General features: G+C 38.0%; 1 protein-coding gene across 1 annotated transcript; it reads right to left on the bottom strand.

The window, feature by feature from the left end:
• Nucleotides 1-632: 632 nt before the first annotated feature.
• On the bottom strand, nt 633-24,729 carry cdc37 (cell division cycle 37 homolog (S. cerevisiae)). Its single transcript, XM_039772940.1, has 8 exons — nt 24,428-24,729; nt 17,440-17,721; nt 16,796-16,901; nt 10,681-10,796; nt 10,344-10,466; nt 9,251-9,433; nt 5,857-5,928; nt 633-1,105 (listed from the first exon to the last, which is right to left on the bottom strand). Exons 1-8 carry the CDS (start codon nt 24,527-24,529, stop codon nt 980-982), a joined length of 1,110 nt encoding a protein of 369 aa, XP_039628874.1. The 5' UTR covers nt 24,530-24,729; the 3' UTR covers nt 633-979.
• Nucleotides 24,730-25,325: the final 596 nt, after the last annotated feature.

Here is a 25,325-nt window from a genome sequence, read left to right on the forward strand (position 1 = left end):
TAATCAAGTGGCTGCAACACTAATTTGGAAACATTCAGCCATCTACTCCTTCAAAATCTATCGAGTCTGCATTATAATATTAGGATCAAAGGATGCCATCTTAAGAGTAAAGATCATACAATAGCTGGAACTTCCTAATAATATTAAAATTGATTTCAAAGGCATCTTAACAAGCTCAAACCGTATCAAAACTGCAAGTCACTAATATGTTAGCAACAGAAAACAGGGTATCAGGACTCTTCCTCATTCTTGAATCGTGGTTGCCTGTACGCCTGTTTAGAAAATTCTTACCAGATTTACTTAATGGTTGACCTTAATCTACAATTAAATCAAACAGTTGGGTGTGAGAAAGGTATTAACTAAGGAAGAACAAACTGATTATGGAGTCAACTAAACAAATCTGAGTATCCTCCATTCTCAGTTTTTCTATTCCCAAATATACCCTAGTAAAAAGGCCAGAGAATACTATTAACCATAGTGCAAGTACAGATTAAGAAAATACTGTTGTACATTGAATCCTATAAGGACATCCTGAGGAAAAGTGCAGAAATGCAGTCTGACCATAAAGAAAGAATAAATTAAAACATAAAACACTGTCTTTGAAAACAATGAAATCTGGAAGCTGACACAGAACAGATAAAAATGATAATTTTACTTCACAAACTTAGGCTAATTTTTTGGAAAAAAAAAAAAAAAATAGCATCATACACATGCCAGTGAATGACAGTTTCACAAGGATGACTGGCTCATAGTGTATACTGTGGTCAAAAATGTGCAGATTTTTTAACCAGGTAAAGATGGAAGTTTCAGTATAGATTAAAACACAAAGAATAACTATTCTGTTAAAGTTAACCTTTTCACACCAATGAAATGGAGTTTGGAGAAGGTGAGGGAGGGAAGTGACTCAGGGAGTAAGGTGGATGGTAGTGAAAAATGCTTCTGGCAAAAAACATGTATATGATAATTGCAGGATTTTATTTTAGTCCTTTTTTGGCTCCTCGTACACTGGCTCTTCATCTTCCGCTTTGTCCATCCCTTCTACCAATTTTTTATCTGGGACCCAAAGTCCTGAGTCAATGCACCTCTGCATGTGGAACTTGGCTTCCTGTCACCAAAATGAAATTCACAATTACACAAGCAAGTTCTAAGCACCATCTACAAGTAAAATGATTTTCAGAATAAAAGTTATTTATTAAATAAACTTAAAGTGTTTGAACATATATTTGAAGTACTAGGGTGTTGTGCCGTGTTGGCCATTATGAATTTAGTGAGAAGTCAAGTAAAATGACACCTCGAAAGCTTGCATATTGTAATCTTTTTTAGTTAGCCAATAAAAGGTGTAATCAAGAGAAGGCCAGATGGAGTTGCATTTCATCTTAGTGGACCTGGAGAAAGTATATGACAGGGTGCCTCAAGAGGAGCTGTGGTATTGTATGAGGAAGTCGGGAATGGCAGAAGTATGTAAGAGTTGTACAGGATATGTACAAGGAAAGTGTGACAGCGGTGAGGTCTGCGGTAGGAGTGACGGATGCATTCAAGGCGGAGGTGGGATTACATCAGGGATCGCCTCTGAGCCCTTTCTTATTTGCAATGGTGATGGACAGGTTGACAGACGAGATTAGACAGGAGTCCCCGTGGACTGTGATGTTTGCTGATGACATTGTGATCTGTAGCGATAGTAGGGAACAGTTTGAGGAGACCCTGGAGAGGTGGAGGATATGCTGCTCTACAGAGGAGAGGAATGAAGGTCAGTAGGAACAAAACAGAATACATGTGTGTGAATGAGAGGGAGGTCAGTGGAATGGTGGGGATGCAGGGAGTAGAGTTGGCGAAGGTGAATGAGTTTAAATACTTGGGATCAACAGTACAGAGTAACGGGGATTGTGGAAGAGAAGTGAAAAAGAGAGTGCAGGCAGGGTGGAGTGGGTGGAGAAGAGTGTCAGGAGTAATTTGTGACAGATGGATATCAGCCAGAGTGAAAGGGAAGGTCTACAGGATGGTAGTGAGACCAGCTATGTTATATGGGTTGGAGACGGTGGCACTGACCAGAAAGCAAGAGACGGAGCTGGAGGTGGCAGAATTAAAGAGGCTAAGATTTGCATTGGGTGTAACGAGGATGGACAGAATTAGTCCCATTAGAGGGTCAGCTCAAGTTGGACGGTTGGGAGACAAAGTCAGAGAGGCGAGATTGTACTGGTTTGGACATGTGCAAAAGAGAGATGCCGAGTATATTGGGAGAAGGATGCTAAGGATAGAGCTGCCAGGGAAGAGGAAGGCCTAAGAGAAGGTTTATGGATGTGGTGAGACTAGACATGCAGGTGATGGGGGTAACAGAACAAGATGCAGAGGACAGTAGGATATGGAAGAAGATGATCCGCGGTGGCAACCCCTAACAGAAGCAGCTGAAAGAATAAGAAGAAGAATAAAAGGTGTCATTTTACTTGACTTCTCACAACATATATTTGACGAATTAACTGTATGGCTCTTATGAACATAGAAATACATCAAGTATATGATCAGTACATTATACAGTCCATAAACACAATAGGCTGCCTTTTTTAAGAATGCAACCATTTTGTTCCTATAGGCTACAACAGCAAAGTAATAAGTGCATTATTATGTAGTTGTGTCACTGCACTAGGACAAAAACACAAACTACAACACAATATACAGCAAAATTAACAAAAAAAAAACCAGAAAAGATTGTGCAATAGAAAGGACATATTAAAAGAGGAGAATATCAGAGTACTATATTAAGAAAAAGAACTTCCTCCATTAGTGCAGCACTGAGGCTTATTGTGTCAGTGTGGTTAAGAGCTTCTAATAATGACCAAGAGCATACCCAAGTTACACGAGTCATATTTTTCTTAATATATAATTCTCTTTTCAAAGACCTTCAGAGGTCAGAGTGCACGGTCAGCCACTGTATAGTGCCAATGGAGCAATTTTCAGATGAAGAGATCCCTTATGGCAGTAACGGTATTTGAACTGGCAATCTTCCAGATTCCAGCACAGGACCATGGCCTGACAGCCACCGCTCTGTTCAGTTTTCAATGTCTTATGCAACAGTAGCTATCTCCACCTGTGTCTCCATATCAATCCAAGCTGAAGTACATTTTGCAGATCACCCAGAATTTGCATAGATTTTCTCTCGTTTCTCCTGGTTTTGAACGTTACATATTCTGATGTTTTAAGTTAGGTTAGGCTAGACATTTTTTTTTTTTTTTTTAATAGAACTGGGGAGAATGTGCGCTCATTCATAATTGTTTCATTGTTAATTAAAGGCTTTACATGTGGTAAAACAAAAAATCTTTTATCATTTACAGCAGGGGTGAGCAATGTCAGTCCTGGAGGGCTTCAGGTTTTTGTACCAACCCAATTTTTTAATTGGAAACCAATCCTTGTCAATAACCAATCCTATTTAATTTCATGGGCTGTCAGTATTTTATACAATGTCTGGTCATTCTTATATTGTAGACTTTTACTTTTCCAAGGATATGATCCAAATGATTTAAAGCCTAAAACTGACAAGTAATGCTCAGTCTTTCACAATTTATTTTCAATTTCCTTCTGAATAATTTATTAAACCAGATAGTATAAGATGAATACACATAAGTGTACACGGAAATAAGTAATTTGGAGTACTGCTGGTTCCATTGTCATTTGCATGTTATTGCTAATGAAAAGTAATTAAAAACAGCTGTTTAAAACTAAAACAAGCAATTAAGGATGGGCAATCTTAACAAGAAAGGCAACCAATATGAACCAGAAAATTGCAGCTTAAGCAATAAGTATTTTAGCAGTTGACTTCTCATTATCTAAGTGGGTTGGAACAAAAACTTGCTGCCACCAAGGCCCTCCAAGACATATGTTACACACCCTGGATTAGAGGAAATATATGCAGCAGGAAAAAAAAAAGGTAAATAAAAATTGGCTTCTGTGAAAACTCAATTAACTTTACCATCTCCTAAACTAAATACAATTTGAACCACAGGAACCAGGCGAAGAATGATTAGCAAATATTTGGTGCGTAGCCCAAAGGGCCTGGATTTACATAAAGACCAGAAACGTGTTTAGTTTGGCATTAACCAAGAGTTACAGTGCTACTGCAAGCATTCAGTGGAAAGGCGGTTGATGCACATTTGTTTGCAAGAGGCTATAAACCAATTCCAAAAGGAACTTAAAGTGAAATATTTCCCAATTACAAAGAATTATCTATGGATGAAGAAATTAAAATAAAAATGTGAAAACTATGAAGACCAATCAAAAAGCAGGTTGGTTGTTTTGATACTGATCAACAGAAAAGAAACTGTAATCTAAAACTGAAAACAGATCACACAAGGTACTCTGAATGAACTACAAATACAGAACACAAAAGAACTGACTGTGTAAGTATTCAACCTCTTCAATATGCCAACTTAATTGTCCTTGGTGCAGCCAACTGGTTTTATAAGTCAGTGGAAGGAAAAGAAGCAGCCAGGGGTGCAGTTAAATGAATCATTAAGAAATGGAAGGAGTATGACACAACTGTAAATCTACCCAGTGCAGGCCATTCACAAGAAGATCATGCAAGAAGATGACAAGTGTGGGAGGCTACCAAGAGACCTTTAAGAATTGTGGAGGAGTAACATGCTGAAGTGGCCGAGATCGGAGACACTATGCATACAGTAACTGTTGCCTGGGTACTTTACCATTCGTAGCTTAATGGGAGAAAGCCGCCGTTAAAAATTATAGCTCAGCTACAGCTTGCAAGAAAATACACGGGAGAATTTGATGTCAGTTGTAGGAAGGTTTTCTAAGGTCTGACATGACCAAAAAAATCGAGTTTTTTGGCTATCAGATAAAAATGTGTTAGGCACAGGCCAAACCCTGCACATTTTCAAAAATGCATCATCCTCAGTGTGACACATGGTGGTTTCAGCATTATACTATGGGGATGTTTCTCTGTGGCTGGCTCTGAGAGGCTTGTGAGGGCAGAAGGTGAAAAGAATGCAGCAAAATACTGTAGAAGTAAATTCTGCAAGAAACCTGAAGCCAAAGCTCCTCAGGAATGGCTTCAAAACAACACTGATGTCCTGGATTGGCCAAGTCAGTGTCAACCCAAATGAAAATTTGTGGATGGACTTGACAAGGCTGTTCACTCACAATCACCATGCAATATGACAGAGTTTGAGCAGTTCTGCAAATATGGATGGAAAAACACTGCAGTGTCCAAAGCTGAATAAAAATGATGATCTTCTCTATCCTGGTCTTTACTAAATCCAAAGTATTACAACTGGATAACTTTACTTGCCAAGTACAAGTAAGAGGACACAGAGACTGAATGCAACTTTCTCTGAGCATATATATGGCAGTCAACTTCTGTTTCTTAGAGTTTGTAAGATAACACAATTTAGCCAAGATTAAATATACTTTTGCTTAGGAAGCTTTTTGGAGTTGAACATCAGCTTGTTGCTTTAAACATGTTTTTTTTACGTATAATAGCAATGAAAAAGTCAATAATGCATCCTTTGAGAAGATTCAACATCTCCTCCATTGATGGGACTGTTTTTCTTGTGACACCTTGCACTAATTTTGTTTTGTATGTTATCTATTAAAGTAACAGAGTTTCAATGATGTTAAGTCTCCATCTTCCATACAAAAAAAACAATGTGCTGTAACGTTGGGACAATAGTGACCTGCTATATTCAATTTGACAATATAGAATGAATCTCTCTTTTGGTGCTCCCTGAACTGACAGAATTCAAAGACATATTAGAGGGTAGCAGTTTTAAACTTTGTATTTATATGTGGTGCATAACTACAAAACATTTAACCAGGCTAATGTAGAAGGATGACTTGTAAAGAGAAACCTACCGTAGGATCCATCTTACTAATTACTTCTTGCAACATTTGAATATCCTTTGAATCAAAACATTTTTTCATTTCCTGTTAATAATGAAAAGAGAAATGTTCATTCTTGGGTTTAGATAAGAACAATCCTGCATCTTGCTTTTTAAATTATATTTATGCTTTTGTTATAATCTTCAAATACTTCCTAGCAAGCACTTATCTAGTCATTTATCATTGATTTGTTTTAGCATATTCACTTTGAGGTAGATCTAAAATTGCTCATATAAACTAGTTACCTTCTCTTGAGCAGTCACTAATATTAATGATTACAAATATTATCAAATATCATCAAAAGGGACAAAAGATCACAGTAGCACAATGACTAGTGCCTCTGTTTCACAAGGTTTAAATCTTTGAGGGACCTCAGACCATGCCTGGTACTCTTGTTTTCTTCCAATAATTTAAAGATGTGCAAATGGTAACTCTAAACCTCCCAGAGTTACTAGTGTACATTTCTATTAATGGATTAGCACTCTGATCAGTGTTGGACAGTTAGCACATACTCAGGATCCCCGCAATAATTTAGTGTGACTTCAGTAAAATAATGCATGTATTAGAAATGAAAGTTTTTCCAGCAAATACGTAATATGGTAAATGCTTAGCTAAATAAATCTAAAAAAAAATCTTCTGATCTCAGTTTTTTTTTTTTTTCTCTAATCAAGAAACAGGTAAATGGTCAGTATAATTAGGCAAGGGCTTACATTACAAACACAATAGCACCTGATTTAAAAAAAAAAAAAAAGACTAAAATAAAAAATTACAGTCACTAAGGCTCCTGTGCACAAAGAATGCTCAATCTTCTTTTATATTGTGTAGAAATATTACATAACTCTAGAATTAAATAACTGTGGATCTGTCAGTATATTTTCTAAACAAGGGGTTCTCAACGTCAGACCTGGGAGCCCACTGTGGCTGCTGGTTTTTGTTTAGGCAGCTTCATAATCAGCGACAACACCTGATAACACTGATCTCATTTAATTAGCTGGTATTTTTTTTTCTCTTCTCTTACTCTACATTAAGAAAGCACCAATGCATGTTTTTTACATTTACAGTGCATCCGGAAAGTATTCACTTTTTCCACATTTTGTTATGTCACAGCCTTATTCCAAAAAGGATTAAATTAATTTTTTCCTCAGAATTCTACACACAACACCCTATAATGACAACGTGAAAAAAAACTTTATTTGAGGTTTTTGCAAATTTATTAAAAATAAAAAACTGAGAAATCCCATGTACATAAGTATTCACAGCCTTTGCTCAGTACTTTGTTGATGCACCTTTGGCAGCAATTACAGCCTCAAGTCTTATTGAATATTATGATGCCACAAGCTTGGCACACCTATCCTTGGTCAGTTTCGCCCATTCCTCTTTGCAGCACCTCTCAAGCGCCATCAGGTTGGATGGGAAGCGTCGGTGCACAGCCATTTTAAGATCTCTCCAGAGATGTTCAATCGGATTCAAGTCTGGGCTGTGGCTGGGCCACTCAAGGACATTCACCGAGTTGTCCTGAAGCCACTCCTTTAATATCTTGGCTGTGTGCTTAGGGTCGTTGTCCTGCTGAAAGATGAACCGTCGCCCCAGTCTGAGGTCAAGAGCGCTCTGGAGCAGGTTTCCATCCAGGATGTCTCTGTACATTGCTGCAGTCATTTTTCCCTTTATCCTGACTAGTCTCCCAGTTCCTGCCACTGAAAAACATCCCCACAGCATGATGCTGCCACCACCATGCTTCACTGTAGGGATGGTATTGGCCTGGTGATGAGCGGTGCCTGGTTTCTCCAAGCGTGGCGCCTGGCATTCACACCAAAGAGTTCAATCTTTGTCTCATCAGACCAGAGAATTTTGTTTCTCATGGTTTGAGAGTCCTTCAGGTGCCTTTTGGCAAACTCCAGGCGGGCTGCCATGTGCCTTTTACTAAGGAGTGGCTTCTGTCTGGCCACTCTACCATACAGGCCTGATTGGTGGATTGCTGCAGAAATGGTTGTCCTTCTGGAAGGTTCTCCTCTCTCCACAGAGGACCTCTGGAGCTCTGACAGAGTGACCATCGGGTTCTTGGTCACCTTCCTGACTAAGGCCCTTCTCCCCAGATTGCTCAGTTTAGATGGCCAGCCAGCTCTAGGAAGAGTCCTGGTGGTTTCAAACTTCTTCCACTTACGGACGATGGAGGCCACTGTGCTCATTGGGACCTTCAAAGGAGCAGAAATTTTTCTGTAACCTTCTCCAGATTTGTGCCTCGAGACAATCCTGTCTCAGAGGTCTACAGACAATTCCTTTGACTTCATGCTTGGTTTGTGCTCTGACATGAACTGTCAACTGTGGGACCTTATATAGACAGGTGTGTGCCTTTCCAAATCATGTCCAGTCAACTGAATTTACCACATGTGGACTCCAATTAAGCTGCAGAAACATCTCAAGGATGATCAGGGGAAACAGGATGCACCTGAGCTCAATTTGGAGCTTCATGGCAAAGGCTGTGAATACTTATGTACATGTGCTTTCTCAGTTTTTTTATTTTTAATAAATTTGCAAAAACCTCAAGTAAACTTTTTTCACGTTATCATTATGGGGTGTTGTGTGTAGAATTCTGAGGAAAAAAATGAATTTAATCCATTTTGGAATAAGGCTGTAACATAACAAAATGTGGAAAAAGTGATGTGCTGTGAATACTTTCCGGATGCACTGTATAAGACATTTAGGAATATTTCCATTTTTGCCATAGGTTGAAATGCTTAATTCCCTTTTGTTGATTTACATTATATTTTGCCCTTTCTCTGTGTAGTTTGTTCCCTTCATTGTGTCTTAATAATGGCAACCAACAGAGCAGACAGGCAGACAACACTGAATAATAAAAGGCTGCAACTACTTTAGCATTAGACCCACTAATTAGAAAATAAATGGACCAATTACACAATTAGAACACCTGGCAAAACACAGAATGAAAATGAAGATGAAAATATTGTTAAAAAGAAAAAAAAAGTACATTATTCCCATATAACTGTTGGTACATTTTTATTTATATTTATATATTTTCTGGAAAATTCAGAAATTAGAAAAATAAGTTTGGTTATATATATATATATAAACTTATTTTTCTAATTTCTGAATTTTTCCCAAAACACATAATCTGTCAAGTAACAGTTCACTGGAATCCAATTAAAATAGAAACTGGTTGGAACAAAAACCAGCAGCCACAGTAGGCCCCCAGAACTGACATTAAGAACCCCTGTTCTAAACTGAGACCGCGGTGTCTGTTTGGATTTTTTTTTTTTAAATCATTTATACATGCACTGGTGAGCTGTTATTTAACAAAACAAATCTACCCTTGCACAGAATGTCAAGCACAGTGCACATAAATCCTTACCTCTGGGAGTGCTTCATACACATCAACTGGATCAAGCCCACCAGGTCCCAGGCGTTTCTGCCTCTCTTCTTCTTCATACTCTTTCAAAGCCTTTTCAATTCTTGCCTTGGCTCGCCCTCTTACTCTCTCCTTAAATGCCTCCAGCTCATCATTGAAAGCATCCTGATACTGCTGATCTGCTGTCTGCATCAAGAAGAAATTGATTTAAGAAATATGATAAGTCTTGCTTGTGATGTAGTTGCCTTTGAAAGAAGCCATGTGCATAAAAAATGACATTTTTAATTTCTGTGTAAGGAAAGTATTCGAAATAAGAGCCAAAAGACCAGCAGTCTGTCAGCAATAAAGCTTCCACACAGTGAAACATTTAGACATTCCCAGGCATGTTCAGGGAAAATAAAATGGGTGTCCATAAGGTTTACCTTTGGGAGTTTTACAGCCAGTTAACTCTGATTAAATACAACTGCATCCCCAAAGCATTAGTGTCTGAAACATGCTAACTGTAGCATTATTTATTTTAACTGTATTAAAAGCTATGTAGGAAACACTACATGCAGTATGAAAGAAAATAAAGCAGTATGTTTTCTGCCACTTAAATGTAATAAGTAAATACAGATTATGAAGATCTTTTTTCTTTCTCAAAAACACTAGATGGGTGGCTGTTTTCATCTACTGTTGTTTCATACCCTTTCAACAAGAAAAAAAAATACATGTTTAACTGTACTGTATTTGTTACAACCTAAAAAAAAAAAAATAGGATAGATTCTGCTCTTTTAGAAACAAGTTTAGGAAATAGAAAATGAAAGAAAACACACATAACAGGTAGCAAATATGTAGATCTATTAAAATTTCCTGTCTTTAGTACTAGGGTGATGTACAGTGTTATCCATTATGAATGTTGTGAGAAGTCAAGCAAAATGACACCTTTTAGTGGCAAACGAAAAAGAAAGCTTGCATGTTCTAATCTTTTTAGTTAGCCTATACAAGGTGTCATTTTGCTTGACTTTTCACTAATTTCCTGTCTTGAAATCCAAAGATGACTTGTACAGCACTTTCAGTTTTCTACAAAATATTTAGAACTGAACTTAACTCTTACCTTAATTTTGGTAAAAAACTGTCTGAAGCAGGCTCTGGGATCAACTTTGAGACTTTTAGCTAATTCTAAAATAAACTGCATGACTATGGTCTGATGGGCCACTTGTTCCATTAAGGAATGTTTCTGCAGAATACAAAAACACAAAGTAAAACATCCACCTACAATGCAAAACTTGTTTTGAAAGGCATCTAAGCACTCTGAAAACATCAAGTTACATATTAAAATGGTTATGGGCTATACTTCCAATTAGATAAATCTGTCAGTGTTATAGGTGTGGTCTCTATTAATTTGCGTAACAGCTGAAAACATCAAGGTGAAAGAAAACAAAAACTCTCACCTCTTCGACTTCCAGATCGATGCACCAAATAACAAGATAATTGGCAGTCTCTTCACACACTAAATAAGGATTATCTGACAAATTTTTCTGACTGTCATCCCAGCGGCGTAGCATACCTGAATACAAAGAAATGCATGAAACCATTTTTGATTTAGGCATTCCAATGCAAACATGTTTTAAAAATTCAACTACTGAGCATGAATGTTCTCGTTTTTATGCCCAAGGCATTAGAAGATACATGATGCAACTGGTTTATACTCCTACCGTACAAGGCAGATCTAAAAATAAAACAGATTATTAAACTAATCTGGGAATGCGCATTAAATTGCATAAAAGAGTACAGTACACTAAAAGAACACTAAAAGTGGGAACTCGTACTACAAGAATGCAGGATCAAATCCACACCCTTAGCTCAGCTGTGTTCTTGAGCAAAACTACAACAAGGATTGGGTTTCCTGCAGGTACACACAGGCCAGATACTCCAACTGCTCAAAACAAAACTACTTCCTTGCCAAGTAAATACATCAATCACCATAATTTATATTAAAACAGTGTACTCCTTTGGGGTAATGACTGTTAGGTTAGGAGCACAAACTCACACTGATACAGCGTGTTGCCACACCCACCACACGACAAACCACCTCAGGGTCCCAGATTAGGACCCGAGTGTAGCCATGCAACAGGTGACACCTCAGCACCACACTAGTTCAGATGGAATGGAACAGTGTGATGATTTTTATGATGGCTGGAGTGCCAATTCTCTCACCAACCCCCAGGTTTTTCCCTGCAGGTTGGAGGGCCTACATGCAAGTTAACATCATATCCAGGACAGATCATGCTGAGATTAAATTAATCAGAAATCAAAGGAGACATCTGGTGGTCAAAATGTAGGTTGCAGGCAACAGATCACTTGCTATTATAATGTCTAGCTCACAATATGGGATTGCTTTTCTTCAAAATGACTGCCCACAACTTGTAATTGTACTAATCCCGGAACAATACTCTTGATTTCTACAATTATAATAGCTAGTGGGGATGAGTTTAAACTAGTAATGAGTGGAATATTAAATGCAAAAGATAAGTCACCTGGTTATGTCTTCCGAAACACAGTGTTTTTGAATAGTCAGCATAAAGCAGTTAGCAATTCAAAAGCACTTGACACCCCTCTTCACTAGAAAATACTGAGGAAAAACCACAAATGTTATTTTGTCTACTCAAAGGTCACTTAAAAGTTCTCACCATGTAAAATCCACTGCCTGACAGGCAGTTACAAAATTGTTCAACGTTGCCTGCCCAGTACACTTTGAAATTAGCTTTGATTCACTGACAAACTGCAGTGTTTAGCTGAAACCCTTTCTGTAGTCTCGCAGGGCCAGACGCAATTCTCAAATGAGAATACACACCAGGGAACAACCCGTTAAAAAGTATGTAGTGGCAAAATCCTGTGCTACAAAGGCTACACCCACAGGGCTTCTACCTAAAACATCTGCCCTCAGTTCCTCCAGTCGGTGTAGTTTACACCGGGGTTTTAGGGAGAAAGCAAAAGAAACCGAGCAAAAGACATGACGCTGACAGAAAATAAAAAGATGAAATTGCTGTTATCAATTCAGGAGCTCAGAGGCACAAGGTAACTGAAGTATATTGATTCATGTGTACATTGTAATAAAACACTGGGACAGAAGAAACAGACATACTGTACAATCAAGACATAAACCACTGCATGGCCCAATGTTTTAAAAAATACTTCTTTCTGCTACAATATCTACAAGAACAAGTGCAAACAAGGTGTGTATAAAAAATAACCGGACTGCGCTTGTTGTTATTGCTTTAGGGATGGGAGGGCCAATATGGGTCAATGCTCTCTTAATCTTAGATCTTAACCAATGCCTCTTATCAGTTTTAACTTAATATCTCAAACAGTCTGACACCAGCAGTCGTTCAAGTAGCCTTCTTCTGCTACCGTCGGGAAAAATGTCATCACCCAAATGTGAACAACGAATCAACTTGAAATTTCTTGTTAAACTTCCAACGACTGATGACAACATCCAGAAAATCAGCGAACCCATGTGAGGTGACCATCGAATAAGTGTTAGTGTGATTAGTGAAATGGTTAATTAATATCGATAAAATGACTGTGTGGAACATTTCGCATGAAAAACCTAACGTGCAGAAAGTTTGTGCAAAAATGGTTCAGCGAGTTCTCACGATTCTTCAGAAGGAAAATCGTCGAGAAATTTGTTTCAATGTTTTGGAACAGATTGATCGAACCAAAAAAATATCCCCGTAATGGATCACCCACCGTACTCACCCGACCTGGCACCGTGTGACTTCCTTTTGTTTCTAAAAGTCAAAAGCACGTTGAAAGAGAAGCATTTTGAATCAACAGATGTCATAAACAAGCAGAGATGGCTGCCATGAAAGCGCTCAAAAAAAAGAAGACGTTAAACACTGCTTTGAGTAATGGAACAAGCGTCTCCAGCACTATGTGAATGCATGGAGAGCGAGTATATTGAAGAGGTAAAGTAAATTTAGTAAATTTGAAAATAATAAAATATCTTATTATATCATATTCTCACACAATCAATTGATGAATGTTGGCAATTAAACACTGCTTAAATGTAAACATACATATACTCATAGGTTTTAATAATGTTTAATCATTAATTGCACTCCAGCTATTTTGATGTTAAAATATACATTTACTGCATTTATAAAGGTGTGTTTTTTTTCTTCAGTGTATCAGCTAGACATTTGTAATTCTTGAGGTATAATTATAAAATATGGATTGCCATTTTAATTATGTAGTACTTATCTTACCAAAACATATACTGTATTTGACAGAGAATAAAAACTGCACAAATCTTTTTTAAAAAGCTGCAAATGTATCAAATGTTCATAAGATGTACGTATTATGTCTTCTTCAAGAAGACGCAAGACTAACATGTTCAACTAGACATTAAGCCCATTACAATAACGGGCGCTAGAACAGTAGTGCATAAACATTAGTAGGAACAGTCTATATTAAATGGCAAGGGACCTTGCATGTGGCTGTAATATGCATCACTGTACTGTGTGCCTTTAATTTTCTCTCTCAATAATACTGGTTTGTATTTCCGTAAAATGCCTGTAATTTTGTCGGACAGTAATACAGTGGAACCTCGGTGGAACCGAAGTAATTTCCCCCATATGATTGTATGTAAATACAGCACAATTAATCCGTTCCTAGACTGTATGAACTGTATGTAAATATATATATATTTTAAGATTTTAAGCACAAATATAGTTAACTATACCATTGAATGCACAGCGTAATAGTAAATGCAATAACACTAAGAAAACCTTGGACAACAGAGAAAACTAACACTGCAAGAGCTTGCGCTATAGCCTTACGACCCGCTCGCTAAAAACACCTTTTTTAATGAGTTTTAAGCACAGGGGAAAAAAATGAACATTTGAAAAATCCGTAATCTAATAAAGAACCAATAAGAGTAACACTGCAACAATGCACGCGTGCGCCTGTGTGTGTCTGACTCTGTCCCGGGCCTGCGTGTGTGTGTGTGTGTGTGTGTGTGTGTGTGTGTGTGTGTGTGCTTGCGTGCGTGTCTGTCTCTGGCCTGCGTTCGTGCGTGTCTGTCCCCCATGCGGGCCTGCCAGTGTGTGTGTGTGAGAGTGTCTCGCGTCTGCCTGCCTGCATGCGTGTCTGTCTCTCGGGCGGGCCTGTCTGTCTGTCGCGCACACGCACCTGTGTGTGTCTCTCTCTGCACACACAGGGAATGCACAGGAAGAGACTGAACACATGCCGTGTGGCCCCGCGCATGCGCACTTGACCAGAAGACACAAACACGGACACCGGGGTTTTATTAAAGAGGATGAGTTTATAATTAAAAGACACAATTTGCTATAAAGCAAATATGCCTATCGTATACTAAGCAACAATTCAAAATTCTTCTTCACCTTTTATTTTTCCAATTAAAAATGTAAGTTGCTACACTTGAAACAAACTTTCTGTCTGTTTAATTTAAAGGACAAAATAAAAAGGTCTGACTGTATATCTAAGTTGCGTTTCTTGCCATTTGTCTAAAAGCACTCAGCTTTCTTTAATGTAAAGGCTAAGCTCTCTGATAAAACAAGCCTTGATTGCCCTTTGTTTACACTGCAGGAAGTTTGGCTCAACTACCGTAATACCTTGAGTAAAGGAGCACGGCAACTAACAAAGCTTAGAAAAGCAGCGGATGAAAAAATCTAATTTTGTGATTGGCCAATTAATTTTTAGAGAAAATCGTCTGATTTAGATTGGCGGCTGATCGACTGGAGCATCCCTACTGTAGATGGTTCATCGTTATCAGAAGCTTACTCTCTGTCAGACAAGGTTAACTAAATCAACCACTGCTCTTTGCAATTCAAAGCCACTGCCTTCATGAAGGATTGGATCGGTTTAGATACTTAGTGAGCTGTCTAAGTATTCTCTCCCAGTTTTAAGCAAAATTCACATTTAATTATCTCCATACATACATATTATATGGCTGGCTTCAGTGAGACTACACTTTTGATACTCTGCTCCTACCCAAAACCCTCCTATCATTAATATCTCTCCAAACAGTCATTGATTAAATTTCTGTAAAAGTATATACTTGTACACACCATGGTGGATATAAACTCTTTGATTTCTATAGTAAAGACTAGTGTCAAATTCTTCTGAGACAAATTAGTTAGTTTACAAATTGCAGTTATACCTATTCTCCCAAATAACTACACAAGAGCCAGTAAATATATTGCCCAATCTCCATGAAGTAATAACTAGTTAATTTACTTTATTCTGCGTGATTATACAAGACATAATAGGTACAAAACAGAAAATGTGTAGTTTCCTGCAGGGTTCAAGAATTAAAGACTCTACCGAGACATTTGTCTTAACTTACCAGTATACACACAAATTTTTTTTTTTTTTTGCATTGTTTTTTGTTTCATAACTGCATACACAAAATGCTAAGGGTTGTCTGTCTATCACACCTAAACCTGAAAACCACTTGGCCTACATTTTGGTCCAAATTGAGAGTTTATGGGATGATAAACATAAAACGACCAAAGAACTGGACGTCTGTTGCTATTTTGACCGCATAATTGTCCCGCAGGTCCATTTCGCAGCAAGCAGTGATGAAGCCACACACCACAGTTCAGAAAAAAAAAAAAAAAAAAGAAAAGCTGTGTATGCATGCGCCATGGCTGACAGGAAAAGAACATCAGTGACATCTGCCGACAGTGAAGCACATTGTGCAGGCCATAAAAAAAAAAAACAACTTGATCAACGACCTCAGCTCGGCATCAAGCCAAAAGCAGAAGCTTTTTCACCATTGACAAATGAAAAATGATGAGATGGGCAGGACACTAAGCAAGACGTCAACTTGAATAAAGACCCATTTTGACATGGTACAGACTGCAGAACAAGCACATCCTAGTTTCATTCAAGCTAAGTGAGCAGTATAGTGGCTTCACAGCTACTGGAGACTGGACCTTCAAGAAAAGCCAAGTCGCAAGTCTGTCTTGAGTTTGTCTGCAATGCTTTTTTTTCTTGGCTCTCCGATTTTCCCTGAAATCTAAAGATGTATATGCTATCTTAACTGGCAAATTTAAATTAGCAGAATATGCATGAGTGTAGGCACAGTCCATGAATGGGTAAGCATCCTACTGAAGTCTTGTGTCCAATGTTATTGGCTCCAACCACTACAAAGCACTAGAGTAATTTGGTTCTGAAAACTGATAGCTGTATAGTCAGATTCTAGACTGTCCTTACAATAATCAGGTATTTATTTTTAAACTAATAAAACAGTATGGCTTTAATAACAGAATTTTCTCCCATTTTTATACCACAACCACCACCAGCCCAACTTTGTGTTTGCACTGCTGGACTGTGCTGGTTTTCTCCATGTCTCAAATCAAGCTCCCCTTGCACTGTTATGTGTGAGATATTACCACATGACCAGGGCTGTTTCCTGCATGAAACCATGCAAGCACAAGCTAAGTGTGTAATTGTTTTGTAATCCCAGAAATTTGAGAAAGTATGTATTAATGCATAGACGCCACATTTACAGCAGGTAGAAATCCATAAATACTTTACCAAAATGCTTGATTTGCTTCTCATATTTTTCTACAAATGTTTTGTGTTTCTGCTCTCTCTCTTCTTCTGTTTCTTCCTTTGTTTCTGATTTTAAATTAAAAACACTCTGCAAATAAAATAAACAAAATTATACTAAACACACAGCATGTAAAAAGAGAACTGTGGGGTCTGTTCAAGAATTGTGAAGTAGTTTTAGGCGATAATTCAAAGCACAGGTGGAAGGGGTAAATATTCATTTTCACCCATTATTACTGCAACTGCATATACGTTTTTTTCAGTATACAACATTTAAAATAAACTGCCTGAAAAATGTAACTCGTTTGCATGAAGAAAAAACAGTGATTGGAGTAGAATTTCACATTCAGTTTTTCCAATCAGCAGCATGTAGACTCCATCTAAAAAGGACTACCTAAAAAGGAAGACAGTTAAAACTGATATATTTTAAATCAAACATGACTAAGACAATTTTGTCCTTTACAAAGCACATTGCTGGATTCAGGAAAAAGACATAAATATCATCTATCAAGTGCCACCTGAGAAATTTACAGGAGGAAAGACTACCGCCACAACAACACATACTAAGAATAAATTAATTGTTTTAAATTTAAAAATTGAGATTGTAGAACACATAAGAAGTAGCTTACCTTGCTGAAACCATCTTTGCTTAGTGTGTCAACATTCCAAGGCATCTTTTTTTCCTGCTGTCGGTGCTCCTCCAATTTTCTTTCTAAGTTTTTCTCCTCTTTCTTTGCTTGCTTCTGCTCTTCCTGTAGTTTTTGAAGCTCACTTTTTGCATCGTCAGTGCCAGAGATTTCCAGACCCTTTATTTTTTTCTGTAATTCTGTCATCTTCCTCTTGCTTTCTGCTAGGGTCTTCTCAAGGTCTTCTCGTTCTTTTTGAAATTGTTCCATTCTTTCAACACGTGCCTAGAGTAAAATCAAAGCATCTAAAATCACTACAGGATGGAGAGATAAAATAATACTCCACTACACATCAAATGCTCCTAGTAATGGTAGTCTGTGACTTATAAATTAACTGAATGACTCAAAACCTTGCCTGAGATTCTCCTGTATTTTTGGTGGGGGATTAAAGGCAATAGTTATAAATCAGGTTGTAAGGTTGCATGATTTACTCTGGCCTTACATCAGGGTAGGATTTTTTCTTTTTTTTTTTTTTAAAGAGACAAATCCCTCCCATACCCCCAGTAACAGAGTAAAATCCACTGGCATTTTATAATCAAACTAGCCACCAGGTAATAAAATAATTGGAAAAAAAAAATTTGCTCTCACTTGTTCAACGTGTACCATCCGTGCCCATCCTCCATATTCACATACGTGCGAACGCCACTTCACTGAGGCTTTCTCTCATTCTGCATTCCTGTAAAGCTTGTGTCTCATACTCTATGAGGCACGTTTCTCCCCCTCCTGTCTAGTCTTATACTTGGCATCTTTAAACGGAACTCTCTCAGTGTTGCTCAAATGCCTCTACTCTTTTCCACATACAGTACCTCGTATTTACAATTCCTCTTTTGTTGTACCAAGAAAGCCAGAGTGACCAATCAGATTGTTCTGAGGGACTAGAACCAGTCCAGAGTGGTGATGTGTTGCATGCTCTTTAATCATTCAAGTATCATGAAAGTAAGAATTTCACTGTATTCTGCACATGCACCATTAAGTTGAACTTTAGCCTGAATATAAACTTCAACAGGGCACCAGTCCATCACAAGGCCCTATTGTTCACGTTCTACACAAGTCCAATTTGAAATTACCAATTAGCCTAGCATGAACATTCTTTTTGAGTATGTGGTAGGAAAAACAGTTTACGTGAAGGAAAACCCACTCAACAAAAAAAGGCAGGAGGTTCAAGACAATGATGTTGGATTTATGAGGCAACAACAGTAAGCACTGCATCATTATGTCACCTAAGAATTACATTGTCCCAAATATTTCATAATGCATTTTAGATAGATAGATAGATATTTCTTTTAGTATACAGTAATCCCTCGCTATATCGCGCTTTGACTTTCGCGGTTTCTCTCTATCGCAGATTTTATATGAAAGCATAACTAAATATATAACGCAGATTTTTCGCTGCTTCGCGGGCTCTGCAGACAATGTGTCTTTTTTACTTCCTGTATATGCTTCCTCAGTTGGTTTGCCCAGTTGATTTCATACAAGGGACGCTATTGGCAGAAGACTGAGAAGCTAACCAATCAGAGCACGCAGTTAAGTTCCTGCCTGCTGAATGCGGTGTTAACCAGGAAGTCTCGTCTCGCTCATTCAACATCAACGTGTTTCGCTGTGTAAAGAGTTGTGCTCTTTTGTGTTTATCTTTGTGCATAGTCAAGCCCTTCGTTATGGCTCCAAAACGATCTGCTACTGCTTCAGAGGCTGTGCCCAAGCTCAAACGGAAGATGTTAACGATTGCCAAAAAGGTAAACGTTTTGGATTTGTTGAAGACTATGATTCTTTTTATTTAAAAAGTAGGAAAGGAATATAAGATCTACAGCCACAGTGTCCTTTTAACCAGGGTGCAAAACGAGTTGTAAGTGGATGTAATAAGGCAGTAGTCTGGATGGAATCTGCTTTAGGGATTTGGATTGAAGACTGCCAGAAGAAGAACAACGGCAGTGCTACACAATCGCCTGAAGTGGCTCCTTTAGGGGCTGTAACGCTCTCCTTTGTTGTGCAGTAAAATAAAACTCATTGTTATCGGACAAGTCATCGTGTCATTGTTGGTGAGTAACCATAATTAATTTTCTACTTACAGTACTTAGTACATGTACATATGTTTAGTGTCACTGTACACACATTTACTGTATACTATTTTTCTTGCATTGTACGTATTTATTGCTGGTGGCCTGTCTATCGTAATGGCTGTAACATGTGATATCGGAGACACTCAATATCTTTAAAATAATATTTAGGTTTTACTGTATATAAACAGTGTGTTTATATACATAATTTCAGTGAATCTTACCTAATATCTAAGAGAATACAACGGGATTATGCTGTATAACTCTGCGGGGAATATTTATAAACAGTGTGGGAGAGTTTATAAGGGCTTAAAATATATAAAAATAATCATACAAACATATGGTTTCTACTTCGCGGATTTTCACCTATCGCGGGGGGGTCTGGAACGCAACCCCCGCGATCGAGGAGGGATTACTGTAGTAGGCAGGACAGACAGATAGATACTAAATTTCACAAAATGTACAATATATGTTCAATGTGGGTTATGTACCAAGGGTGAGTCTTGTCTCCCTTCCTCACTGTAATTTTCATTGACAGATTATAGGATATAACTAGGAGAAACTTGAGGTTATAGCTAGTACTTTGTTAATGACAGCCTGATCGGCCTGTAAAATCTGCAATATTATACTTTGCATCTTAGCATGATGTGGTTTGGATGAGACTTACCACTACCAAAGATAAGGTCATGGTCATATCCTGGAAGACAGTGGTTTGATCTCACCAATTTAGGTAGGAGAAAGACTCCAAGGCAGTGAGGCTCACATAGCTTTGGGCCATGTTCATGTGCGAGGCCAAAGGTTTTAGTGAAAGATCGGTTAAAGAATTGGAACAGTTTTGCAAATGATACATCAGAATGTTCTGTGGCAGAATTAAATCCAGGACAAAAGCTTTTGGTTTACCAGTCAATCCACATTACCATTCAAAAGCTTAGAAGTTTTATTTCCTATCTTGTGCTCAATATTGTTGGAATGGGCTCCAACCCCTTGAAAGCACCCCAGTAAATTGGTGCTGAAAATGGAAAGCTGTGTTCAGTATTTACTGAACCCTGCTATACATAAAAGCTATGTCAAAAGCTGATGAAATGCTACTTAATTGTGTGAGTTGTATATGTTTAAGTGTGTGAATTTGCAATAGGCTCCTCCTCTCCAGTGGTGAGCATTGTTGCAGAATATATATATATATATTTTTTAATTTACTATTATTTGCTTGTAAGAAAGCTTTAATGCGAATCCAATTAGCATCAGTGAAACACACCCTATCTTTTCGTGCTTGCGTGTAAGGTATCATTATAGTGGAGCTTCTTTTATTTTTCAATTTTATATAAAAAAAAGGCAAACAGAGAAGAGAGACAGCGAGCAATCTTTACTGTGATGACAGTGACTGGAAAACACAGATGTTGACAAAGCAAACAAAGTGGTTAACACAATACATACAATTAAAACTAAAAACTAAGCAGGGGGGAAATAAAAAAAAAAAAGATGGAAAAACAGGTTTAATTAAGCCGATTATTTCTTTGTGCCATATCTCTTCATTACGTTTTGAAAAAAATAAACCAGTTTACAACTCAATATTTCATGATATTATTTTGAGAAAATGCCACATTTTTGACTCTGTGTGAGAAACATGAATATGTGTATCAATATAGTGCTGATCCTGAATCTTTAAGGTGTTTCGACAATTTATCAAGATACCGTATTTCACAAACCTCCACAGGGTTGATGGGCTCACTATCTGTGCCAAAGTAAGAAGCTCAATGATGCACAAGGACACTGAAATAGGGCTACTGCTTCAGTGGATCAAAAGGAACCAGCAATGACAAATTGGGCATGAAGTGATGATGCCCCTTAGGACCCCACTTGGAGCTAAAGGCAGATAACTGTGATGTGATATTTCTATTGCGCTCTTATATTGTATTAAGGATTATTTGTGTTTTGTATTTAACTCCTTTGTTTGACAACCACTAGGGTGTCTCTCTTTGAACTGCCTTTCCCAAAGTTTCTTCCATGACCCCCGAGTTTTTCCGTGTCAAAGCTGGGGGGCTATCAAAAGGCAGGGCCTGTGAAAGCCCATTGTGGCACTTCTTGTGTGATTTTGGGCTATATACAAATTAATTATATTGTATTGTATAATTGACATTCTGGAGGGGGATTCTCTCTCTCTCTCTGTCTCAGCAAGCCTGGAAGCATCTGGAAATTACCTAGCAGGCACAGTGGACCTTTGCAAAGAAGAAGGTTCCCTGGATTGTTCCGATGGTCATGTTGCCACCATGAAAAATCGCCAGGATGAGCACATGGAAAGTACAGTATCATTAAAAGTCTAAATGCATTTACATCCCTTTTAAGATTATTCAGGTAAGAAAGAAAGACGCTTTGGGGTAAGGGCTTTATACTCACTAAAACGTTGATGATAAAAAAGTTCAAGTTAGAATGCCACTGTAGTCTGTAGAGATGATAACAATGACCCAATAAACCTACAATGGGCCATTACTTGGTTAACCAGTCATTCCATGATGTATTTCAAAAATAAAAAAAAATAATAATTCATTAGACTTATAGTTTGCTCCTCCAACAACCTAAAGCTGCTATTTATCAACTAAACAGAATAGGGTAATAAGAAGCATTTCAATATTACACAACATTCTTTATTTACTAAAGTAAAAAAACGCAGTACATATACAGGATATTAATCTTCACACTTTATTGAAAATAATTATTTGAGGAGTCCAGTACAGTTATTCTACACAAAGTATTGATCATTTTATGGCATCCTGAAACAGCTTTCAATTTTTGCATACTATTTTGCCATTGATAATAATGCCTTGATTCTATTTATTAATGTGCACACAACACATTATTAAAAAGATAAGTCTATTATTAGACTAGATAAACTTTATTAATCTTACGGGGAAATTCAACATTATGTTAGTAAGTCTTAATTGGTCCAGTGCAAGTGTGAGCGAGAGAGCTCTGTGACTCCTGCCCCGTATAAGGCCGATTCCTACATGTCATCTAAATTTTTGCCAGAACAAGAACCAGGCTCCTCATGATCCTAAACAAGGCAAGCAGACTGAAAAATGGCTGTATAAACTTGGGAAAAGGGTGTAAGAATTATTCTGTAAAGATTTATAATAATTGAATTAGGCAAGTTTCAGAATGGTTTTCATTTACATCTTAAAATGATTCCTATGCACCAACGTAAGTTGTGTGAAGAGCTGCACAAGAGCAAGACACTGTATTATAAAAATTACAGATAATTTGTTTTGAGATGAATGGCTATATAATGAAAATAGCACTGACACAAAGTTAATCTGGTGAATATACAGAGGTAAAAGCAATGTTGAAGGAATGAATGGGCATTGGGGAGAAAGAAAACCTTGCTTGTTTCAGAAATCTGGAGTGAAAGGCAAGTGTGTTTAAAGAGGCTCTGTGATAAAGGCAACCATATCACCTGCACTTCAGAACAAGTAACCCACCTAAAACTAAGCATGCAAGTTGAGTTGCTACTGGAAAAGGTTTTGGTGATGCCAGCAGGGGGTTCTTACCATGTGGTCTAAATATGGATCCCAGTGCAGTGACAGGTCAGTGTGCTATACAAATTGGCACTGCCCTTTGGATGAAACATAAAACGGAGGTCCTGACTCTCTGTGGTCATAAAAGATCCCTGGGCATCTATCAAAAAAGATTAGTGTTTCCCAATGCCCTGGCTAAATTGCCCACCACTGCCTTGTCCATTCTGGTCCCTTATCAATCATCCCTTATTTCTTACTAGATAACTCTTTCACCCCACCACCACCTAATCACTAATGTGTGGTAAGCGGTGCAAGAATGGTTTGATGCTACACATTGGTGATGGTTTAAGTGGCTCCCCGCTCTCTTTAAAAATTGTTTTGAATAAGTCAGAAAAGCGCATACAGATATAAATAATTATTATTATTAAAATGGGAGAGGATGAGACTCGAGGAAAGGATTGAGCAGTAGGCGGTAAAATCAATCAAGATTAATAACTATAAATCTAAAGATACCTATCATGTTCGCCACAGGGGGAATTTAGGAGGCCAACTGTCCAAAAAAATCACAGAAGTTCACTCTTTATTATATTCATCATGTAAACAATCAAAATTAACAAAAATATTCTGTGTGTAGTGCAATCCATACAATGATATACTGTGTAAAATAAAAAAAAATAAGTCAATCTAGGTGAAGCATAATTGTTTGTTTCAAAGGAGCAAAGAAGACTATACATTATCCAATCATTTTCTGAAAGGGCTTTCTCTGGGCAAACCCAAATAACACTCAAATAATATAAGTTTCGATAATCAATATTTTACAGATAATGATAAGGGATACGGATCTGATTATGTACGTAGGTATATTTATTTACATTTATTGATTGGCAAACGCTTTTAAGCAAAGCCAGTTACAATACCTGAGATACAATTGGTTATATTGCTTTTGTTTAACCAACTGTAGAACAAGTGTGTGAAGTGACTTGCTCAGGGTCACACAGTGTCAGTGGCGGATCTGAACCTCCAATCGCATGGTTTGAAGTCCAAAGCCATAACCACTGCGCCACCCAGCCTGTATATATAATAATCTATTAGATAACACCCAGATTTTATTTCAGTGAACACCGTTCAACATAAGAGCGCTAAATTGACGGAAACAAACTGCAGAAAATCCGTTATTTACAGTTATATTAAATCGCTGTCTTTACAGTTCTGCAGTAAGTTACATACTGACTGAAATCGGGAACTGGGACTTAAAACGTGTTCCACTGGTGTCAGAGCCAACAGCATAAAGTAAATGCGAAGAGTCCATAACATGCAGGTATAAAGCTAGCTAGGCTTGATTCCAAATGCCGACGCACATCGCCCTACCTGGTGCCTCCATCGGAACAAGCTGGGAGTATCGATGTTAGGATGGGTCTCGTCTTCATCGTCCGACACCTCGATGTGATCCCACACGCTGTAGTCTACCATCTTCAAACTGTGTTGGTAATCAAAGACAGCACGGTTTCACCGCCAGAGACTAAGCAGCGTTCAACTTAGCAGTAAAAACTGTCCGCCCTTCAGCTGCGTCTTGCTATTATTTTAGCAGCAGTACTTTCAAACGTTCCTACCCACAGCGGAGCACTTTCTGGAAAACTCTCTGCGCTTCTGTCGTCGAAACGTCATTAAACGTCACATCCTAAAGAACGCGGCGCCTTTAGAGCGGAGGAAGTGTTGTCGGTCACGCGCACGCAGTCTCGCCCTCAAAGAACGCGCGCTTTCTATCTTGATAGCATGTTGCTCTCCATCTGTTAGGACACAATAAGCTAACGGAGGCTGTTTTAACTTTTCGTGTTTGTCCTAATTTCCATTGTTGGAAATTTGATAATTGAAAATGGGGTAATCTTTTCTGCTGATAAGTATCCAATCAGATTTATTAGAATAAGCCTGCTGGGTGTCCAGTATAATTTGACTTGGGAAAGTGCAACTCCACAGCCTAACGTCTAGCTAAATTAACATTTAGAGACACAGTGTCTGAAAATGATATTAAAGTTATCTGTAGCAATGTGCTAAAGTGGTTATTGCTCTACGGCCCCACATATTTTGCTGTCGTGGATTGGAATTCCGTGCTTGGTTGCCGCATGTTCTCCTCATGTCTGTAGGTGTTTTCCTCTCACATCCTAAAGATATGCATGTTAGGTTTAATTATTGTGTGTTTTCTTCTACTTTATTATCTCCATCTTTACAGTGTGTGGTTAATGTGCTTGATCATCCTTCTCCATACAGC

Source organism: Polypterus senegalus, chromosome 12 (genome assembly GCF_016835505.1).
Source record: "Polypterus senegalus isolate Bchr_013 chromosome 12, ASM1683550v1, whole genome shotgun sequence".
NCBI lineage: Eukaryota > Metazoa > Chordata > Cladistia > Polypteriformes > Polypteridae > Polypterus > Polypterus senegalus.